The sequence below is a fragment of the Hyla sarda genome, chromosome 2 (genome assembly GCF_029499605.1).
Source record: "Hyla sarda isolate aHylSar1 chromosome 2, aHylSar1.hap1, whole genome shotgun sequence".
NCBI lineage: Eukaryota > Metazoa > Chordata > Amphibia > Anura > Hylidae > Hyla > Hyla sarda.
This window is the reverse complement of record NC_079190.1, coordinates 513,484,492-513,508,391: the sequence shown is the minus strand read 5'-3', so window position 1 is coordinate 513,508,391 and position 23,900 is coordinate 513,484,492. Positions and strand designations below refer to the sequence as shown.

At 45.9% G+C, this 23,900-nt stretch overlaps 2 protein-coding genes across 5 annotated transcripts in view; one reads left to right on the top strand and one right to left on the bottom strand.

Annotated features, from left to right (window-relative positions):
• Positions 1-13,902, bottom strand: part of CFAP44 (cilia and flagella associated protein 44) — a gene marked incomplete at its 3' end in the record, with an annotated part of 49,457 nt that extends 35,555 nt beyond the window's left edge. The window contains 14 exon segments of one of the 2 annotated variants that reach the window (XM_056559955.1): positions 1,591-1,690; positions 2,511-2,558; positions 2,961-3,116; positions 3,208-3,372; positions 3,499-3,613; positions 5,257-5,473; positions 7,067-7,169; positions 7,257-7,419; positions 10,335-10,479; positions 10,597-10,695; positions 10,770-11,904; positions 12,061-12,108; positions 12,187-12,482; positions 13,765-13,902. In XM_056559955.1, coding sequence (XP_056415930.1) covers positions 1,591-1,690; positions 2,511-2,558; positions 2,961-3,116; positions 3,208-3,372; positions 3,499-3,613; positions 5,257-5,473; positions 7,067-7,169; positions 7,257-7,419; positions 10,335-10,479; positions 10,597-10,695; positions 10,770-11,904; positions 12,061-12,108; positions 12,187-12,482; positions 13,765-13,795 — 2,821 coding nt within the window. 2 annotated transcript variants of the gene reach the window in all.
• Positions 13,903-13,940: 38 nt separating this feature from the next.
• Positions 13,941-21,596, top strand: LOC130357293 (cytochrome c oxidase copper chaperone). 3 transcript variants are annotated; one of them, XM_056559957.1, is made up of 4 exons: positions 13,941-14,077; positions 17,719-17,835; positions 20,216-20,333; positions 21,444-21,596. In XM_056559957.1, the coding sequence occupies exons 2-3, from the start codon at positions 17,726-17,728 to the stop codon at positions 20,298-20,300; spliced, it is 195 nt and encodes a 64-aa protein (XP_056415932.1). In that variant the 5' UTR covers positions 13,941-14,077; positions 17,719-17,725; the 3' UTR covers positions 20,301-20,333; positions 21,444-21,596. The 3 variants fall into 3 exon arrangements, with proteins under 3 accessions (XP_056415932.1, XP_056415935.1, XP_056415934.1); XM_056559960.1 differs by lacking the exon at positions 13,941-14,077 and adding an exon at positions 17,130-17,143; XM_056559959.1 differs by lacking the exon at positions 13,941-14,077 and adding an exon at positions 17,498-17,507.
• Positions 21,597-23,900: the final 2,304 nt, after the last annotated feature.

Sequence of the window (23,900 nt, the reverse complement as noted above, 5' to 3'; positions counted from 1 at the left end):
CGACCGGAGTGAACCATAGCCTCCGGTCGGCTGCGTTTTCGGCCGTATGCGGTTTCCCGACCGCAGGCAAAAACATGGTCGACCACGTTTTTGCCTGCTGTCGGGAAACCGTAAACGGCCGAAAACTAAGCCGACTGGAGGCTGCGGTTCACTCCGGTCGACTCATAGACATACATTAAATACGGTTTCCGAATACGGCTGAGTGCGGGCGCCGCGATTAAGCCCCGCCCCCCCTCCTCCCAGCCGTATACGGGAACTGTAAGTACAAAACGTGGTGTCAACCCAGCCTTACTCAACCAGTTTGTGCTGTGTCTGGTAAAATATCTCCCAAAGGTTTGGCTTTTTTTGGGACTATGTGACATCCTTTGGACAGAATTTTAGCTACAGACTCGTCCTGTCTAAGAAAATGAAGATGTCTATTGATAATGCTTTTGACCTGTGTGAATTGAGGTGAATAGGTAAGCGCAATGACCGGTTTATTTTGAAAGTCTGGGCCACGTGATTGTATTTGATTATTAGATGGAGAAATCAATAGGGAGCGATTTTTCTTGGCAACTGTATTTTTGGCTCTGGATAGAATATGTGCAGGATACCCTCTGTCTGTGAGTCTCCACGACGCTTCTCCTATTTGAGACTCACAGACAGAGGGATCACTGCAGTTTCTCTTGATCCGTGTGAACTCTCCTATAGGGATAGCCCTGATTGTACGTGGGGGGTGATTGCTATCCGCCCTGAGGATTGTATTCCCCGCAGTGGGTTTGCGAAAAGTAGAGACAGCAATAATGTGGTCTGGCACTGAGTTCAATTGCAGGTCAAGAAAAGAAATATTAAATAAATCAGAATGGTAAGTAAATTGCAGGTTGAAGGAATTATTGTTAATGTATTCCAGGTATAGTGGTACGACAGACATATCACCTCGCCAAACAAGGAGAAGATCATCTATGAATCTGCCGTACCACTGCACATGGGACACAAAAGGATTGGAGGCTGAGAAAAGGTACTTAGATTCCCAATATGACATCGTTAAATTTGCAAGGGATGGAGAATGTCTAGCGCCCATGGAAACACCACTCACTTGAATAAAGACTATCAAAAGATAAATAATGATGTGTCATGAGATACCACGTACTCATTTTAATAAACTCTTTTAAGTTTACAGAGTATCCCCTGTGGTTGTCCAGATGGTACACCAGCGCCTCCATGGCAATGTGCCAAAGAATGCTGGTGTACAATGAGACAACATCACAGGTGAGCCAACTGTATTCTTTTTTCCATATGAAGTGTTCAAATGCTCTCAGAACGTCCCAGGAGTCTTTGAGGTATCCAGGGACCCTCTGAACCATGGGCTGGAGCATTTGATCAGTCCATATGGAAAGTCTTTCCAGAAGTAATCCACAGGAGGAAACAATACGTCTCATGGGGGGGGGGGGGATACCTCTGTGCAGGAAAAGAGCAGAATCTGTGCTGTGGTCCCTTCATTACCATGACTATTGAGGGTCTCATAGGTCTGACCCCCCCTGGTTATATAAAGTAGTAATATCTCCGAACCTCTGGACTGAAGCCTACGTGTGTGTGGCACAGAAAACTTACGGTCCAGGGATGTCGTGGCCATCAGATACGTTGAGGGAGATGCATCCAAAGCTTTAATCTTGCCGGAGTGAAAGGAGAAGAGGCATTCGGGGTCTTGTGTCTATAGAAATAAGAATGATGGCCATTGTAAGATTGTCAGATTGTAGTGGTCACATTGTAGATTGTCAGATTGACAGACTGTAGTGGTCTTAAAGGGGTTTGCCGGCCCTTGACATCTTAGGGGATAAGATGTCTCATGGCGGGGGTCCCGCCGCTGGGGATCCCCGCAATCTCAGCTGTGGCACCTCAGACATCTGGGGCACGGGGCGAACTTCACTCAGTGTCGGATGACTGGCGATGCGAGGTGGAGGCTTGTGACGTCACGGTCACGCCCTGCTCCTGACGTTATGACCACACTCCCTCAATGCAAGTCTACGGGAGGGGGCATGAGGGCGTGGCTGTAACGTCACAAGCAGGGTGGGACCATGACATCACGTGCCTCCGACGCTGCATCAGACACTCTAAACGAACGTCGGGTGCAGCAGGGACCACTGGGGACCCCCGCGATCAGACATCTTATCCCCTATCCTTTGCATAGGGGATAAGATGTCTAGGGGCGGAGTATCCCTTTAAGCTGCACCTTCCACCACTGTTACAGAAGTCTGCCACTGACTGGTATACCACCATGCTGGCTGCTTCCATGCCGTTCTACCCTATCATAACTATTTTAGTGATTACGGGTCATATAGGTGAGTGTCTGATGAATATTAGACCTGTGTTGCTTATTTACAGTATAATAGGTTGTACACAGAAGTCTTAAAACACAGCTTTTATTACTATAAATTATATATATATATTTATTTATTAATAAAAGCTGTGTTTTAAGACTTCTGTGTACAACCTATTATACTGTGATTACGAGTAGTAAAGAATAAACTTACTATGTTGGAAAACGATAGATCCAGCTTCCATATTCCTCCACTGGAGTCCTGTAAGGCAAACACAAAAAAATGATACAGTGAATACCAATATTTACAGGCGCAGATCAGCATGGACCTGTGTATTAGGCTTCACCAGGGTAGCTTGCAGGTGGTGCTATGTTGTAAAGGTGACAGCGTGGCCATGATATGGGGACATGACTACAGCTGACCATGCATTTCTGCTGTTCGGCCAACAGCTATCTCTCCAATCCCTCCTCTCCATAAACACGCACGCTTTGATCACCCAAGCGTGTGAGTCCGATCCTTTTGTTGTCAAGGGGTATAAGCCGCTGCAGGAGTATGGGGGAGACTCCCTTTATCCCTATTGAAATGCATGCACACTCAGCAGAGCCAAGTGTGCATGTGTATGGGGGAGGGGGACAGAAGGAATAAACCATGAACCTAGCCTACCTGAGCAAACCATATAGGGGAGTCTCCATCCATGGTCTTCACCATATACCGGAGGTTGACGTTCTTTCCAACCAGAAGCTCATTCATAGGTTCCATCTCCAAAAGCCCAGTGTCGTCCACAGAGTCTGCGGTATCCACTGTCTCAAAATCCCAAACCTGAAGGAAAGAGATATAAAAGGAAAACTAATATAAAACAAATCCTGATGTTTCTCAATTTGGTCAGATATAAACAGGAAAAAACACTCACCCTGACAAACCCGTCGGCGCCAATGGTGATCAATTCTCCTTCATCCAGAACAAACTGGTTAATAGGACCGCCATGACATGGTTTTCGTCCTCTTCTACATATCTCCACCTTGATCAGACCCCCTTCCCAGAGCAGCATGTTGCCCCATTCTGACCCTGATATGACCTGTAGTGAAAAATGTGGAATAGAGCAGCCTTTTACTCGTGCCCATGGTGGTGCCTAAAATGTTATTTTTGTGTTTTTACTATAGTGAAGTGTAGGCGAAGTTTCAGTATGTGTTCACATATCTACCTTTCCATCTGGCAGCTCCACATATCCTTCTATGTCTGTTAGGGTCGTTTTTCCAAATCTTCCTATTTCTCCTTGCAGTTTTAAGCCTGTGAATGTGCGAGCCATTTTCCAAAATCTAAACAAAGAACAAGACAGATACCTGTAAGGATCCCACCTGGCAGGCCTCTTACAGTCAGGTATGAGTTACAGTCTTGGACCAATAGGCAGCCAGGAGGAGTTATTTCAGGCCTCCTTAGCCTTTCAGGCTTGCTCCTAATTTTGCCTTGCACTCTTGTCTGTGTTTGAGCACACTTGTGACTGTTTTGCCATGGCTTTTGTAGTACTGTACCTGTTTGTGTGCTTTTAGCTTAGTTTGTTTGTTAATAGTCTGGGCCTTGGTGGGTTTATTCTGTCTTTTTTGGTATCTGTCTTAGTAACATGATCCTTGTATTTTGGCTTTTGTTTACACCTGTTTCTGTGTTATCCTGTATTTGTATCCTCTATGGTTAGCTCTGTTCCATAGCCTGTTGCTTTTTCCCTAACCTGGGGTCGGTGTACTTCCTGTCTCTAGAGCAGGGTTTCTCAACCAGGGGTACGCCAAGGGTTATGCGGGGGTACGGCAATTCGCTGACAAATACCCGCCATGCATTGGCCAGTATTTATCAGTGCAGAGCGGGGATTGGACACCGCAGTCACCGTGGCAGCTCACTATATTGTACCGCGGCCGCGGACACTTTACGTGAACTGCAGTGGCTGCCGGGCCTGACATGTGACGTCCCTGATGTTGCGCGGAGGTGCCGGCAAAGCACAGAAGGACGTCACCCGTCAGTGCGGCCCTCCAACTCCTGCTGAATGGGATAGACACAGGCCTGGTAAGCATGTTAAACTGAGTGTAACACCGCAGTATGGGAGGGTGTTAGTGCATGTATCCCATATATTGGCCCAGGGGGATCAGAGGGGGGGCAATGGCAAAAGGGGATTAAGATGGAGGGGGGAATAGTGGCACAAGGGGATTAATATGGGGGGGGGGGTAATCATTATCCCCACACTCCATCTTGTTCCCCTTGTGCCATTATTCTCCTTTCCCTCTGATTCCATTTTGCGCGAGGGGTACCTGCAGACATACTTTCACCCTTTGGGGTTACAGTTTAAAAAATAAAAATAAATAAATAAAAAAGGTTGAGAACCACTGGTCTAGCATGAACTGTTTCTCGTGTATTTTGATCTGTTCAGTATCTTGACCTGTATTCAGACATGTTTGTATTCCTCCATGGTTGGAGTTTGGTTTTGATGTTAGGCATGTCTTATCCAGTACCCGTCTATTCTGATCTATATAGTGTGTGACTTTAGTTTAGGCATCCATTCCCTTTATCCAGTTTCGCTCATATCCTCATACCTGCCGTATCTTGCCTGTTATCTGAATGCTATATACCTGCTGTCATTTTCCCCTGATATCTGTTTGTATCTATTCCTGCTGTTATTTAGTATCCCTGTTCCCTGTCTTTGTTTGCTTATAACCTTTTGTATCCTGACTTGTGTCCCGACCTTGTACTGTTCTGTTATTTGCTTTGACTATATCGCCCCTGCACTTTAGTCAGCGGAGGGACTGGCTCCAAGAAGGTAGGGAAAGGGGTTCGGGGATAAGCTCACTCTTCCCTGCCCTACATGACGCTTCTTCACCAGTCAATTTTGCATCTATTTTGCATTACTTGTGAAGGTGTAATAAAAACAAGGTCAATCTGTGTGACAACCGCATAACACATGGCCGCCACAAGTCACCTGATGTGTCCTGTCCCACAGGTAGTAAGTTGCTCTTCATTCTCTGGGGAGAAGGTGACTTGAAACACATCTTGGGAAAATGCCTTGGACCTCAGCATAGTCTTTTCCTGCTTCCAGTCCCAGATAGTCAGCATATAGTCGGGGCTGCTGCCCACACTGGCAAGAAGGGTTCCAGACATATTGAAGTCGATGAAGGCGTAGGCTTCCTCTGTGCCCCCTGAAGGAGAGCAACACAAACATTGCTTATTAAAGGGGAACTGTAGCAAAAAGTTACTTATCCCCTTATCCACAGGATAGGGCATAAGTGACAGATTGTGGGGGGGTCCGACTATCTCCTGAATGGGCCCCCGGCTCTCTGAGGGGAGCAAGTGCTCCATTCATTCTCTATGGGAACGCCAAAGAGACCCAAGTGCTGCACTTGGGCGTCCATGGCCCTCCCATAGAAATGAATGGAGCACTTGCCTACCCCAGCACACGCTCCTCTCAGAGAACCGGACCCCGTTCAGGAAATCACAGGGGGTCCGAGCACTGGGACACTTATCTGACACTTATCCCCTATTCTGTGGATAAGGGGATAAGTTAAAGGGGTACTCCCCTGGAAAACTTTTTTTTTTAATTAAATCAACGGTGCCAGAAAGTTAAACAGATTTGTAAATTACTTCTATTTAAAAATGTTAACCCTTCCAGTACTAATCAGCTGCTGTATGTTTCAGAGGAAGTTCTTTTCTTTTTGAATTTCCTTTCTGTCTGACCACAGTGCTCTCTGCTGACACCTCTGTCCATTTTAGGAACTGTCCAGAGTAGGAGAAAATCCCCATAGAAAACATCTCCTGCTCCGGACAGTTCCTAAAATGGACAGAGGTGTCAGCAGAGAGCACTGTGGTCAGGCAGAAAGGAAATTCAAAAAGAAAAGAACTTCCTGTGGAGCATATAGCAGATGATAAGTACTGGAAGGATTAATATTTACAATTTACAAATCCGTTTAACTTTCTGGCACCAGTTGATTAAAAAAAAAAAAAGAAATTCCCTTTAAAGGGGTACTCCGCTGGATACATCTTATCCCCTATTCTTCACAGGGGTTCCGCCGCTTGGCATCACGCCTCCTCCCATAGACGTGAATAGAGGGGGCGTGGTGCGACATCACAAACGCGGAAGCTGCAAGCCTCCATGTTCCAGCCGCCGCCGCTGGGGACCCCCCGCAATCTAACACCTTATCCCCTATCCTTTGGATAGGGGATAAGATGTTTCAACCGGAGTACCCCTTTAATTTTCGCTGCAGGATCAGGTTTAAGGGGGTACTCCGGTGGAAAACAATTTTTTTTAAAATAAACTGGTGCTAGAAAGTTAAACAGATTTGTAAATGACTTCTATTTAAAAAAAATCTTTACCCTTCCAGTACTTTTCAGCAGCTGTATACTACAGAGAAAATTCTTTTCTTTTTGAATCTCTTTTTTTGTCTTGTCCACAGTGCTCTCTGCTGACACCTATACCTGTATCAGGAACTGTGCAGAGCAGGAGAAGATCCCCATAGGAAACCTATGCTGCTCTGGACAGTTCCTAAAATGGAGAGCACTGCGGGCAAGACAAAAAAAGAAATCCAAAAATAAAAGAATTTCCTCTGTACTATACAGCAGCTGATAAGTACTGGAAGGATTAATATTATTAAATAGAAGTAATTTACAAATCTGTTTAACTTTCTGGCATCAGTTCATTTAGAAAAAAAAGTTTTCCACCGGTGTACCCCTTTAAATTTTTGCTGCAGGATCAGGTTTAAAGAATTTCTATGACTAAATCTTAGCTGAGGGCTCACCTCTGAGGATCCGATAGGGTTTCAGGGAGGGGTATTCATACAGGATAATATTTGGTTTGTGTCCCTTTTCTGCTACTGCAAAATATTTCCTGGTGGGATGGACCTAGGGGTGTAACATATTACGGGTCAAGCTTGCAGGTCTGTATTATAAGGGTTTTATAGGCAACAGAAAAAGACGAGAGCAACTCACCGCGACCGCTCCAATGCCCTGACCACTGCTGCTTCTCAGGTACTGCTGTTCATGAGTCCTAATTCCTAAGATGATGGCCATAGCGCCGGCGACATACAGCAAGGTCTGGTCATCCAGCAAGTGGAGATTCGCACGTTTTGTACAGTCATAGCCGAAAGAATGTCTGAGATATATTAAGGATCCCACAACTTCTGAATATTCAGCGCTTTTTAACTTCTCTACTACTGGGTGGTCCTCCTAATGCAGCTTTTTCCAAACAGCGGGGGACATATTCAAAACACTTGGCGGTAAAAATTTTACAAAACTTTGGCGTAAAAAAAAAGTTTCAATCGGATATTGAAAGTGTTTTACATAGTTAGTATGGTTAAAAAAAAAAAGACATACGTCCATCAAGCTCAACCAGGGAATTCAAGGGAACAGCGATGTGTTTAGGAAGCAGAACACTTTGCTTTCTTAGCATTCAGCTTCCCTGATCATACATCGGGGTTTATTTACTAAGAGTGGAGTGGAGTTTTCCCAAGGTATTTAGTAAGGTTTCTCTACATTTTTATTTTTTATTTTATTTATTTTTTACACCTATTCTGATCTGTCAGGTTTTTCCGCAGATCAAATCCACCACATTTTCTATGGAAACCTTAGTAAATATGTTGGGATTTTTCAAAACTGTTGGGGACACACCCCTTTTTTTTCAGGGCCACGCCTACTTTCTCCCGTTAAACACACACCCTTTTCGGATTTTTCCTTGTAAAATGGAGGGTTTGGTTTTTTTTTTTTTTTGGTCGCAAATTGTGTCGCATGGAACGTGTGACACAATTTGCGTGCCAAAAACGCGACAAAAAAAGAGTCAGGATCACGTTAGTAAATAAACCTCATTGTGTATTATAGTTTTTTTTTTTTAACCAGTGTGCCTCCAGCTGTTACAAAACTACAATTCCCAGCATGCCCGGACAGCCGTCACGACCCCTCCCATAGACTTGCATTGAGGGGGGCAGGGCGTGGCATCATGAGGGGGCGGGGCTATGACGTCACGAGCTCCCGCGTTCTGAATAGTTTGTTCCAAACGCTGAGCAGCGGAGCGCTGAGCACCCCTTTAATATAATTTGTACAATAAAGATTGATTACTGTTTAAATATATTACATCAGTTTTGGTGAATGTATATATACATAGATGTTATTGTGGCCAATGAGGAGTTGCTCTCAGATAGCCTTACATTTCTGGTAATTATTTAGGTTGTAGTTTGGCAACAGCTGGAGGGGAAACTGTTTGGAAAACACTGTCCTAATGGGAAATGGAGCTTTTCCTTCAATTTTGACTTCTTTATTCCTTTTGCTATGATAAAGAAATTAAAGTACATAGAAATAAAGGCATAAAAGGTAGACTTATACATTCTTAAAGGGGTTCTCCTCCACCATAAGGTGATTTTAGTACATACCTGGCAGGCAGTAGTGGACATGCTTAGGAAGGATCTGCGCTTGTCTTGGGGATAAATGGCTATGCTGTGAGATTACCATAACACTGGGGCTAGCTTTTTGTGAACTGGTATTTTCTGTTTGACTTTTCTTTTTTGCCTACAAATCCCACAATTCCATTTCCTCCCTCCCACCCATTAAAACATAAATGAGCTGCATCCATTCAAAAGACCTGTGGTTTTCAATCAGGGTACCTACAGCTGTTGCATTAGTTGCAGATTGATCCCTCCACCCATTGAAGCAGACAGGCTCCCTGTCATCAGCTGACTAGTGATGTCATGTCTCGGCCACATTGCAACCTGGGAAAAATCTGAGACAACAGTCATTTTGTATGCTGTTTATAATAAATATTGGGGGGGGGAGGAAATCACAGAAGAATTGTGAGAAAAACCGTCACACACAGGTACAGACACTATATTATGAACTAAACAGTAGAACAGCAGACGGCTGGCACTGGTATGGTGTGGATGTACGCTTCTGATTGGCAATCAGATATACCGGTCTCAGCAGTGAGGCTATAGTCCGGAGCCCTCTCTCCGTCGCACCTTGGCGCACAACCCGCCAGAGGGAACAAAGTCCATGCATAGACCAAGAAAGAAACAATGCGGGGGCACTCACGTTTAGGTGATCAGGTACAGGCTTCTTTATTTTCTCAGTGCAGGTAAAATCAATGCTAAATTATGAACTACACTAACTTTACAGCCCCATGTAGCATAGTCAAATAAAAAATTATTCCTGGAATACCCCTTTAATGTGTTTATGTATTTTATAGTGATGTTTCATATTGCTCTGCCATTCTTCAATGTTTAAACTAAAGAAAGTAAAACCACAGTAAAATCCAGGGGTGCTACCATGTGATCCAATATACGAACACTGCAACATAGAAATGTATCAAAAGTTTAATACAAATACCAAAAATGACACAGCAGACAAAACATTTAAAATCACATAAAAGGCACAAAGGCCACTGCAGTGGCCTTTGTGCCTTTTATGTGATTTTAAATGTTTTGTCTGCTGTGTCATTTCTGGTATTTGTTAAACTTTTGATACATTAAAGGGGTATTCCAGGCAAAACCTTTTTTTTTTTTATATATCAACTGGCTCCGGAAAGTTAAACAGATTTGTAAATTACTTCTATTAAAAAATCTTAATCCTTCCAATAGTTATTAGCTTCTGAAGTTTTCTGTCTAACTGCTCAATGATGATGTCACGTCCCGGGAGCTGTGCATGATGGGAGAATATCCCCCATAGGAACTGCACAGCTCCCAGGACGTGAGTCATCAGAAAGCAGTTAGACAGAAAACAACAACTCAACTTCAGAAGCTAATAACTATTGGAAGGATTAAGATTTTTTAATCGAAGTAATTTACAAATCTGTTTAACTTTCCGGAGCCAGTTTTGGCCTGGAATACCCCTTTAACTATTGGGTGTGCACTGTATAGTGTGTTCTTTCCTTTTTATGTTGCATTCTTCAATGTTTGGCGTTCAGTCGGTGCCCATTGCCATTCCTATAAAGTTCCTACAAAGTGCTCAGAGCAAACTTATGGGTCACTGCTATCATGACTTCTGAGAATATTTGGAAGGATTTAGCTACAGTAAGAAGGATACAAAAGATGAAGGACTCTGCCGGGGATCTCTGAGTCGGGGGAGATGTATGGCTGGGAGCAGATATTCTCATAGTCATAGAAAAAGTTGTCTGGGATCCTCTCGGTCTCCTCCACATCCTCTTCATCACCTTCTGGATTCTGATGTTCTACAAAGGAAGATTTCAGGTCATTTGGATATTTAGAAAGAATAACTTCCTGATTACTAAATAAACCATCCTAAACACTGTTGTACTAGGCTGTGAAGTATTTTGTGTAGATTTTACCTCCGGTGGCCTCGGCCGTGCTCATATCAGTGGTCCCAGTATCCAGGTCTCCGCCCTCTGTATTATCATCGGCCTCCAAGGTGGTCTCAGGCCCTGTACCTGTATTACATAGCCCATATAAATTTACATGTAAATTCACATATTTTACAATAAGAATATAATAAGATCCCCACCTTTACCATCTCCTGGGGGAGCCGGATCATCATGGTCACCACCAGAGATGTCCTCAGGGCCGGTCACAGCTTCTTCTATGGATTCCCCTGCAGCATCTGCTCCCTTCTCCTCAGCTCCTGGACCCTCCTGTGTCTGCTCTGTAATGTCTCCAGACAATGGTTCATCACTGGGGCCCGGACCCTTCTGTGTCTGCTCTGTAATGTCTCCAGACAATGGTTCATCACTAGAGCCCGGACCCTCCTGTGTCTGCTCTGTAATGTCTCCAGACAATGGTTCATCACTGGGGCCCGGACCCTTCTGTGTCTGCTCTGTAATGTCTCCAGACAATGGTTCATCACTGGGGCTCGGACCCTCCTGTGTCTGCTCTGTAATGTCTCCAGACAATGGTTCATCACTAGAGCCCGGACCCTCCTGTGTCTGCTCTGTAATGTCTCCAGACAATGGTTCATCACTGGGGCCCGGACCCTTCTGTGTCTGCTCTGTAATGTCTCCAGACAATGGTTCATCACTGGGGCCCGGACCCTCCTGTGCCTGCTCTGTAATGTCTCCAGACAATAGTTCATCACTGGGGCCCGGACCCTCCTGTGTCTGCTCTGTAATGTCTCCAGACAATGGTTCATCACTGGGGCCCGGACCCTCCTGTGCCTGCTCTGTAATGTCTCCAGACAATGGTTCATCACTGGGGCCCGGACCCTCCTGTGTCTGCTCTGTAATGTCTCCAGACAATGGTTCATCACTGGGGCCCGGACCCTCCTGTGCCTGCTCTGTAATGTCTCCAGACAATAGTTCATCACTGGGGCCCGGACCCTCCTGTGTCTGCTCTGTAATGTCTCCAGACAATGGTTCATCACTGGGGCCCGGACCCTCCTGTGCCTGCTCTGTAATGTCTCCAGACAATGGTTCATCACTGGGGCCCAGACCCTCCTGTGCCTGCTCTGTAATGTCTCCAGACAATGGTTCATCACTGGGGCCCGGACCCTCCTGTGTCTGCTCTGTAACGTCTCCAGACAATGGTTCATCACTGGGGCTCGGACCCTCATGTATTTGCTCTGTAATGTCTCCAGACTTCTCATCTCCTTCTCCTGGTAATGGTTCATTACTGGGACCCGGACCCTCCTGTGACTGCTCTGTAACATCTCCAGACTTCTCACCTCCTTCTCCTGGTAATGGTTCATTACTGGGGCCTGGGCCCTTCCGCACCTGCTCTGTAATGTCTCCAGACTTCTCACCTCCTTCTTCTGGTAATGGTTCATCACTGGGGCCCAGACCCTCCTGTGTGGGCTCTGTAACGTCTCCAGACTTCTCATCTCCTTCTTCTGGTTCATTACTGGGGCCCGGACCCTCCTGTGTGGGCTCTGTAACGTCTCCAGACTTCTCATCTCCTTCTCCTGGTAATGGTTCATTACTGGGGCCCGGGCCCTTCCGCACCTGCTCTGTAACATCTTCAGGCTCCTTGTGCTCCTCGTGTTCTACTCCACCTCCTATGGTTGTATGTGCAGCTCTGGGTGAGGTGAGGACGATCTCATCCGCTCCTGTATGACGACTCTCATCGCCGGAGATCTGCTCACGGGGGGGTTCAGATGATATGTGGGGGTCCTCTGCACCAGGGTCTGTATCCAGTGTGGAGGCGTCTGCTCTATCACCTTCTTCTAAATGTACGGATGACAGATTCATGTTTTCATGTTCTATGTTCTCCACATGTACAGGGTCAACTGTGGATATAAAAAGACCATATGATTCATGTGGACCCAAGAGTCATTATCCTGTACCCCAAGTGTTATTATCCTGCACCCCAAGTGTTATTAACCTGTACCCCAAGTGTCATCATCCTGTACCCCAAGTGTCATCACCCTGTACCCCAAGTGTCATCATCCTGTACCCCAAGTGTCATCATCCTGTACCCCGAGTGTCATCATCCTGTACCCCGAGTGTCATCATCCTGTACCCCAAGTGTCCTCATCCTGTACCCCAAGTGTTATCATCCTGTACCCCAAGTGTCATCATCCTGTACCCCAAGTGTCATTATATACATATACTATATACATTATATACACATTATATACATATACTATATACATACATTATATACACATATACATACACTATATACACACACATTATATACATACACTATATACATACATACATTATATACATACACATTATATACATACACTATATACACACACACACATTATATACATATACTATATACATACATACATTATATACATACACTATATACACACACATTATATACATACATACATTATATACATATACTATATACATATACTATATACACATTATATACATACACTATATACACACATTATATACATACACTATATACACACATTATATACACACATTATATACATACACTATATATACATTATATACATACACTATATACACACATTATATACATACACTATATACACACACATTATATACATACATACATTATATACATATACTATATACATATACTATATACACATTATATACATACACTATATACACACATTATATACATACACTATATACACACATTATATACACACATTATATACACATACACGTTATATACATATACTATATACACATTATATACATACATTATATACACATTATATACATACACTATATACACGTTATATACATATACTATATACACATTATATACATACACTATATACACACACTATATACACATACACGTTATATACATATACTATATACACATTATATACATACACTATATACACACATTATATACATACACTATATACACATACACGTTATATACATATACTATATACACATACACGTTATATACATATACTATATACACATTATATACATACACTATATACACACATTATATACATACACTATATACACATACACGTTATATACATATACTATATACACATTATATACATACACTATATACACATATACATACAGAGCCGCTCTTGCCCGCTTTACCTTTCCCCTCTGCTTCCTCCATGGCCGCCATCTTTGTTACCCCGGTTGCTAAGATATCAGGTGTCCCAGCGTCTTGAAATCACCCTGACAACACTATCACGTGACTGTAGGCGGTGCAGCTCTCGTAACCACGCCCCCATCTTCCTAACATTGGACGAAGGGGGACAGGATTGCACTTACAACATACCGCCGCTAGATGCCGCTGTGAAAAAAAGTAAAACCTACTCCTTAGCGAGTGTCGCGCAGTTTCCAGCAGTTCTCGGCGACGCGCCTGCGCAGTGAAGTTCTGTCGGGCTGCTGGTTTATATAACACGTGAGTAGTAGAGGTCGGGGGATACATGCTGTATATACCTGATATAGGGGACCTGGGGAGGGGATAGGGGGGTCACCTATATTGGAATGGATGATGATGGTGGTAGTAGTTGTTGGGTGGATGATGATGATGATGATGATGATGATGGTGGTGGTGGTGGTAGTAGTAGTCGGGTGGTCACCTATATTGGAATGGATGATGATGATGGTGGTAGTAGTTGTTGGGTGGATGATGATGATGATGATGATGGTGGTAGTAGTTGTTGGGTGGATGATGATGATGATGATGGTGGTAGTAGTAGTTGTTGGGTGGATGATGATGATGGTGGTAGTAGTAGTCGGGTGGTCACCTATATTGGCATGGATGATGATGGTGGTAGTAGTTGTTGGGTGGATGATGATGATGATGATGGTGGTAGTAGTTGTTGGGTGGATGATGATGGTGGTAGTAGTAGTCGGGTGGTCACCTATATTGGCATGGATGATGTTGGTGGTAGTAGTTGGGTGGTCACCTATATTGGGAATGATGATGATGATGATGATGATAGTAGTTGGGTGGTCACCTATATTGGGAATGATGATGATGACGATAGTAGTTGGGTGGTCACCTATATTGGGATGGATGATGATGACGATAGTAGTTGGGTGGTCACCTATATTGGGATGGATGATGATGACGATAGTAGTTGGGTGGTCACCTATATTGGGATGGATGATGGTGGTCGGGTGGTCACTTATGTTGCGAAGGAGGATGATGGTGGTAGTAGTTGGGTGGTCACCTATATTGGCATAGATGATGATGGTGGTAGTAGTTGGGTGGTCACCTATATTGGGATGGATGTTGGTGGTAGTAGTTGGGTGGTCACCTATATTGGGCTGGATGGTGGTGGTGGTGGTAGTAGTCGGGTGGTCACCTATATTGGGCTGGATGGTGGTGGTGGTGGTGGTGGTGGTAGTAGTCGGGTGGTCACTTATATTGGGCTGGATGGTGGTGGTGGTGGTAGTAGTCGGGTGGTCACTTATATTGGGCTGGATGGTGGTGGTGGTGGTGGTGGTAGTAGTCGGGTGGTCACTTATATTGGGCTGGATGGTGGTGGTGGTGGTAGTAGTCGGGTGGTCACTTATATTGGGCTGGATGGTGGTGGTGGTGGTAGTAGTCGGGTGGTCACCTATATTGGGCTGGATGGTGGTGGTGGTGGTAGTAGTCGGGTGGTCACTTATATTGGGCTGGATGGTGGTGGTGGTGGTGGTGGTGGTGGTGGTGGTAGTAGTCGGGTGGTCACCTATATTGGGCTGGATGGTGGTGGTGGTGGTAGTAGTCGGGTGGTCACCTATATTGGGCTGGATGGTGGTGGTAGTAGTCGGGTGGTCACCTATATTGGGCTGGATGGTGGTGGTAGTAGTCGGGTGGTCACCTATATTGGGCTGGATGATGGTGGTGGTGGTGGTAGTAGTCGGGTGGTCACTTATATTGGGCTGGATGGTGGTGGTGGTGGTAGTAGTCGGGTGGTCACTTATATTGGTATGGATGATGATAGTGGTCGGGTGGTTACCTATATTGGGATGGATGATTATGGTGGTGGTAGCAGTCAGGTGGTCACCTATATTGGCATGGATGATGGTGGTAGTAGTCGGGTGGTGACCTATATTGGGGATGGATGATGATGGTGGTAGTAGTCGGGTGGTCACCTATATTGGGATGGATGATGACGATGATGGTGGTAGTAGTCGGGTGGTCACCTATAGGGTGCCTCACGCTGTTGCAAAACTACAACTCCCAGCATGCCCGGACAGCCAAAGGCTGTCCGGGCATGCTGGGAGTTGTAGTTTTACAACAGTTGGAGGCGCCATGGTTGGCAAATACTGATGTAAAGGCAAAAGCACAGCAAGTTTCTTATCTACTTTATACTTCAGTTTCTCTCTGTGTAATATCTCTTATTGCTGTCAGTGAATAGAGATATTTTCTGTGTTTTCTATTTATCAGATCTGATGTTTGTCATAGTTGTATCCATTCCAGACTGATACATTGTAAGGAGAGACCAAGGACATGCTGGTGGTTGTAGTTGTGCACAGGCCGGAGAACTAGTTTATAGTATCAGTAAAAGTTTATTTTTAGAACTTAGTTTATAATTAGATTTTATGTGACGGGTGACATTGTGGAGGACGCCAGTCAGGTCCAGATTTATGGGGTCACAGGTCAGGTCCTTGCAGGGGATGAGATCACATGACTGCTGGAAGCATTGAGGGTCCCAGGGTTGTTACACTTTATCCAGTCACTTCCTCATAGACATCGCAGCGCACAGTACAACTTCCTGCATGGGAAATCCCTAGGGCCTATCATGTGATCAGAACACATCACAACTTGTCACAATGTATCAGTCTGGAGCAGTGTTTGCTAACCAGGGTGCCTCCAGATGTAGCCTTTGGTTATACGAGCATGCTGGGAGTTGTAGTTTTGCAACAGCTGGAGGCGCACTGGTTGGGAAACACTTTCCAGGATTAGAAACCGCTTCACTCTTGTCCTCAGGGGGTTGTGTGGTATTGCAGGTCATTTGCAATGAAGCAAATAAAGCTAAGTTGTAATACCACATACAACCTGAGGACAGGGGTGGCGCTGTTTTTGAAATCAGTTCTTTATTTTCTATTCTTGGATAACCTATAATTTATACCAGTTTCTCCTACTTAAAAAAAAAATTAAAATAAAAAAAAATAAAAGTGACGATCATGACCTAAACTAGGTGGAAAGTCACGCGTTTGTAGCATAAATGAGCTTTTAAAAAAAAAAAATGGAACTTTCGTGAGAAAACTGCAGCAAAACTACAACTCCCACTGGTTGGGTAAGACTGCTATAATACATTATTCCCAAAGTCTATCGGAAAGTTGCGGAATTTTTCTCAAAAAGATAAAAACTTTATATAAAACTAGAAAGGGTTGGGCTGGTCATGTGACTGGTAAAAGGGTTGGGCTGGTCATGTGACTGGTAAAAGGGTTGGGCGGGTCGTGTGACTGGTAAAAGGGTTGGGCGGGTCGTGTGACTGGTAAAAGGGTTGGGCTGGTCGTGTGACTGGAAAAAGGGTTGGGCTGGTCATGTGACTGGCAAAAGGGTTGGGCTGGTCATGTGACTGGTAAAAGGGTTGGGCTGGTCATGTGACTGGCAAAAGGGTTGGGCTGGGTCGTGTGACTGGTAAAAGGGTAAGGCTGGTCATGTGACTGGTAAAAGGGTTGGGCTGGGTCATGTGACTGGTAAAAGGGTTATGCGGGTCGTGTGACTGGTAAAAGGCTTATGCGGGTCGTGTGACAGGTAAAAGGGTTATGCGGGTCGTGTGACAGGTCGTGTGACTGGTAAAAGGGTTGGGCTGGGTCGTGTGACTGGTAAAAGGGTAAGGCTGGTCATGTGACTGGTAAAAGGGTTGGGCTGGGTCGTGTGACTGGTAAAAGGGTTGGGCTGGTCATGTGACTTCCTGCTTTCTTCAATGTCACGATTACAGAACCACTATTCACGTATATATGGCGGCGCTCGCTGTCCACAGTGATTGTAGGTCACACTAGTGCAGTTACCTCCTCACACCACTAGGGACCGCCTCTTGTCACTGTATGAAGTGTGGAGAGCGTTGACCCGGTGTCCTTCCTTCCTCTGCACAGTCCCATCATGTCCACCTTGGCCGCTGCCAGTTGTGAGTCGACCTCAGAGCCCCAGGAGAAGAAGCCCCTGAAGCCGTGCTGCGCCTGCCCAGAGACCAAGAAAGTGCGCGACGCCTGGTGAGTAGCGCGCACCCTTAAAAAGCCAAGAGTAAGGTTGCGTTCATATTACAGACGGAAGTTTGAGGCGTGAGACCAGAACTGAGAACCTCTTCATGATTGACGCTTCCGCTTCTGGTCTGGAGATCAGCAGTCAAGACGGGAATTGCGCATTACTCATCTATGACTGCGGGCTGAGGCGGCCATATTTCTCCACTTTGGACAATTCCTACTTGTTCCCTAATATTAACCCCTTAACGACCAGGGGTTTTTCAGTTTTTGCACTTTCGTTTTTTGCTCCTTTTAAAAATCATAACTCTTTCAATTTTGCACCTAAAAATCCATATTATGTCTTATTTTTTGCGCCACCAATTCTACTTTGTAATGACGTCAGTCATTTTACCCAAAAATCTACGGCGAAACAGAAAAAAAAATCATAGTGCGACAAAATTGAAGAAAAAATGCAGTTTTGTAAATTTTGGGGGCTTCAGTTTCTACGTAGTACATTTTTCGGTAAAATTGACACCTTCTCTTTATCCTGTAGGTCCATACGATTAAAATGATCCCCTACTTATATAGGTTGGATTTTGTCGCACTTCTGTAAAAAATCATAACTACATGCAGGAAAATTTATTTGTTTAAAAATGTCATCTTCTGACCCCTATAACTTTTTATTTTTCCACGTTCAGGGCGGTATGAGGGCTCATTTTTTGCGACATTATCTGAAGTTTTTATCGGTACCATTTTTGTTTTCATGTGACTTTTTGATTGCTTTTTATAATTTTTTTTATGGTCCAAAAAGTTGCCAAAACTACGCTATTTTGGACTTTGGAATTTTTTTTGCGCGTACGCCATTGACCGTCCAGTTTAATTAACGATATATTTTCATGGTTCAGACATTTACACACGCGGTGATACCACATATGCTTTTTATTTACACTTTTTTTTTTTTAAATGGGAAAAGGGGGGTGATTCAGATTTTTATTAGGGAAGGGGTTAAATCACATTTATTAACTTTTTTAAGCTTTTTTTATGCAGTGTTATAGCTCCCTCTAGTGGCTATAAAACTGCATTGACTGATCTTACACTGTTCAATGCATTGCCATAGGAATGCATTGATCAGTGTTTTCTGCGCTTGATTGCTCAAGCCTGGATTTCAGGCTTGGAGCAATCAAACGCCGATCGGACAGCCGAGAAGAAGGTGAGGCCCCTCCCGCTGTCCTCTCAGCTGTTCGGGACACCGATTTCACCGCGGCGATCCCGTACAGCTCCTCTGAGCTAATCGGCAGTGTATTCTCCCGTTTTAGACGCCACGATCACGTCTAAAGGGTTAATACCGGACATCAGCCCGATCGGCGGTGTCCGGTATTAGCCTCGGGTCCTGGTTGCTGATAGTAACCGGACCTTGCAGATACGAAACGCGCTCAGCCTCTGACCTCGCTTCACAGATCGGGAGCGGCCACAGGACGTAAATATATGTCCGTGGTCGTTAAGGGGTTAAAGAAGTACTGCAGTGTAAGACGTCATGAGAGGGGATAAGTGTCTGCTCGTGGGACCCTTCCTTCTGCAGCCATTTCCCCCCCAAATCTATAGCAGCACAACCCCCATTCTACTGATCTCACCAATATTGTGCCTGTGCCCCCCATTACCATTCCCCCGGAGCTGCCCAATACCCCAAATACTTTACTCCAAGTTTGAAAGAGCCTGAAGGCAGCGATAAGGATCACAGAAGGCGGGTAACTACTTTTTTGTTTTACCATAGATTTTATAGTAAAACGAGTGACATCATTACAAAGTACAATTGTTGTCGCAAAAAAACAAAAAATAAAACCTCATGGGTCTTTAAGAGTGTTCTGGCTATTAAAGGGTTATTCCAGGAAAAAACTTAGATATATATATATATATATCTATCTCAATATATCAACTGGCTCCAGAAAGTTAGACAGATTGGTAAATGACTTCTATTAAAAAATCTTAATCCTTCCAATAATTATCAGCTGCTGAAGTTGAGTTGCTCTTTTCTGTCTGACAACAGTGCTCTCTGCTGACATCTCTGGAACTGCACAGAGTAGAAGAGGTTTGCTATGGGGATTTGCTTCTACTCTGGACAGTTCGTGAGACACGTGTCATCAGAGAGCACTTTGACAGAAAAGAACAACTCTACTTCAGCAGCTCATAAGTACTGAAAGGATTAAGATTTTTTAATAGAAGTAATTTACAAATCTGTTTAACTTTCTGGAGCCAGTTGATATATAAACCCCTGCAATATGCGTGCAGCACCCACTGCTGCTCCAGTCTCTGAAACGTGCCGTCACGCCCCCTCCCATAGACATGAATGGAGGTGGTGTGACGTCACGTCTCCAGTCCCGGAAACACTGACCGATTCAGTTTTCTTTCCCAGCATCATCGAGAAGGGAGAAGAGCAATGCCGGGATCTGATAGAGGCCCATAAGGAGTGCATGAGGGCCCTCGGCTTCAAGGTGTAACCCCACCTGCGGGGGGGGAGTCTAGAGAGTTTGGTGAGTATCAGCGATATCACAAATAGGGTTACTACAACCGGTGACCAGTAGGGGCAACACCAACATACATAGAATTATATAGTTCTGAGGGTTTTCCAAACGTACATGGCCTTCTGACCCCCTTTTCAGAAAAAAAATCATGCAGCAGCAACACCACCAACATATAGACAGCTCTGCTGCGCCAACACATACACAGCTCTGCTGCGCCTACGCACGCACGGGTCTGCTGCGCCTACGCACGCACGGGTCTGCTGCGCCTACGCACGCACGGGTCTGCTGCGCCTACGCACGCACGGGTCTGCTGCGCCTACGCACGCACGGGTCTGCTGCGCCTACGCACGCACGGGTCTGCTGCGCCTACGCACGCACGGGTCTGCTGCGCCTACGCACGCACGGGTCTGCTGCGCCTACGCACGCACGGGTCTGCTGCGCCTACGCACGCACGGGTCTGCTGCGCCTACGCACGCACGGGTCTGCTGCGCCTACGCACGCACGGGTCTGCTGCGCCTACGCACGCACGGGTCTGCTGCGCCTACGCACGCACGGGTCTGCTGCGCCTACGCACGCACGGGTCTGCTGCGCCTACACACGCACGGGTCTGCTGCGCCTACACACGCACGGGTCTGCTGCGCCTACACACGCACGGGTCTGCTGCGCCTACACACGCACGGGTCTGCTGCGCCTACACACGCACGGGTCTGCTGCGCCTACACACGCACGGGTCTGCTGCGCCTACACACGCACGGGTCTGCTGCGCCTACACACGCACGGGTCTGCTGCACCTACACACGCACGGGTCTGCTGCACCTACACACGCACGGGTCTGCTGCACCTACACACGCACGGGTCTGCTGCACCTACACACGCACGGGTCTGCTGCACCTACACACGCACGGGTCTGCTGCACCTACACACGCACGGGTCTGCTGCACCTACACACGCACGGGTCTGCTGCACCTACACACACACGGGTCTGCTGCACCTACACACACACACCCTTATTTTGGTTCTGTTGCACATAAGGCTTCTATAGTTCCCCCTTGATTGTTTTAGCGCCCATTTTGGGCATCACTGGTATTGACCCTCGCCAACCTCTGCCTTTTCTTTCAGGGTGTGCTTTGTGTGAGACGTTAACTTATTTGAGTGAAGATGGCTGGAGCCCCGGGAGGGAGATCGTCACTGGAGATTTTGGTTACAAATTTATTGGATCTTCCTGCAAATATTATTAAAGTTTATTTTTGAATTGAAATTAAAACCGCTGTGTTAGTCTTCTGTGTCTTGTCTGGATCCTGCAGTGTTGTCATAGGGTCAGGAAGAGTCGTCCAGGCATCTCCCTCCCACTATACTGTGAGACGAGAGCTTCAGGTGAAGTCTACAGGTAATGTTATAGGTGTGATCCGGGAATTGAAAAACAGAGCTAATTTCTTTCAAAACACAGCTCCATGTCTGTCCTCAGGTTGTGTGTGGTATTACAGCTTGGCTCCATTCACTTCAATAGACCTAAGCTGCAGAACCAAACCCAAATCTGGAGACAGACAGGGAGCGGTTTTTAAAAGAAATTAGCTCTGTTTCTCTATTCCTGGATAACCCCTTTTTAAAGGGGTGATATTAGAATAGAAAAACAGAGCTGATTTCTTCCAAAAACAGCACCACACCTGTCCTCAGATTGTTTGTTATTGCGGCTAAGTTCCATTGAAGTGAATGGAACCAAGTTGTAATACCACTCACAACCTGAGGACAGGGGTGGTGCTGTTTTGTATAGAATTATATTTTTTTTCCTATTCTGCATAACCCCTTTATGTGATTCCTCTGCTTACTTGATGGGTGAGTTACAGCGTGTATTCTACTTCAGAGCTGCACTCGTAATTCTGCCAATTTCTCCTTGGCTATAAGATCCTTCTGTCAGGGCTGACTCTGTCCTAGGCATTATACAGCCATATAACCCTCTTTCGAGCCATGTTACCCAACTAGCAGGGCCGGCGTTAGGGCGGGGCAATCGCCCAGGGCCCCCATCTCCCAGAGGGTCCCCTGCGGGCTGCTCAGTGGCAGATCCGGGGGGGGGGGGGGATCCGCCACTGAGCATTTGGGACATCCCGTGCGTGCGCCCATAGGAATGGAGGACGCGCGCTGGCCGGCATGGTAAGTGATCTGCACGTCATCTTCAGTGCGCCGAGCACCGCTCCTCCGGTCCAGGGACCTACTGCTATGGTCTATAGGCCATAGCAGTAGATTGTGACCCCTGATGAGCGGTGGACAGAGCACTGACGGGGGGCAGTACACAGGCATACAGCCTCCAGCCATACATTGTACAGTGACCCCCCAACTTACGATGGCCCCGACATACGATCATTTCAGCATACGATCACTCTCAGAGGCCATCACATGGTGAAGGCAGCATCAACATACGATGCTTTTGTATGTTGGGGCCATCGCATAAACGGCTATCCGGCAGCGCAGACTGCTTCAGCTGCCCCCGGATAGCCGTTTACGGTGCCCCGTGTGGTCCGCTGACGATCACTTACCTGTCCTCGGGGCTCCGGCGCGTTCTCTTCACTATCCCCTGCATCGTCGGTGCTCTCCATCATCACATCGCTGCGCACGTCGTCCCGTCATCCAATAGGAGCGGCGTGCGTAGCCATGTGATGGCGGCGACGGAGAGCGAGGATGCCGGGGAAGCAGAGGCCTTGCCGGAGCGTTGGGGACACGGCGACAGCGATGAACAGCGACATCCAGGGCAGCGGTGACGGTCCGGAGCGGCGGGGACACCCGATTATAACCTCCAATAACAGTGGTCTTCAACCTGCAGACCTCCAGATGTTGCAAAACTACAACTCCCAGCATGCCCGGACAGCCGTTTGCTGTCCGGGCATGCTGGGTGTTGTAGTTTTGCAACATCTGGAGGTCCGCAGGTTGTTGACCACTGTCCTATACTTTCCATTGCACGGATCCCTCAACGTACGATGGTCCATTTGGAACGGATTACCATCGTATGTTGAGGGACCACTGAAGGCTGTATGTCTGTGTGGGGGGGGGGGGGGGGGGGGGGGGGGAAACTATACAAAAATATAAAATTGTACTATTCTGATCCCTATAACTCTTTTTATTCTGTATATGGGGATGTGAGGGTCATTTTTTCGCGCAGTGATTTGTAGTTTTTATCGGTACTATTGGTTTTGATGGACTTTTCAATTGCTTTTTAGCTATTTTTTTATGGTATTTGAAGTGACCAAAAATGTGCAAATCTGGTTAGTGCACTATTACGACTTTTGGGGCCCCATTTTCAATTTTGCCCAGGGCCACGCTAAGCCTAAAACCGGCCGTTGGCTGTCTGGGCATGCTGGGAGTTGTAGTTTTGCAACAGCTGGAGGCACCATGGATAGGAAACCCTGCTTTAGAGTCTTTCCAATTACATGCAATACAGTAAGAGGCTTTGTTTATCTATTTTCAAGATCTCTGCTACTGTCACTGAATGGGAACATTCTTGCTAACACCAGAGACTGAAGACAATTCTCTGATCTTACAGCTGAGGAGAGCAGAGATAACTCTAATCCCAGCCACAGACCCAGC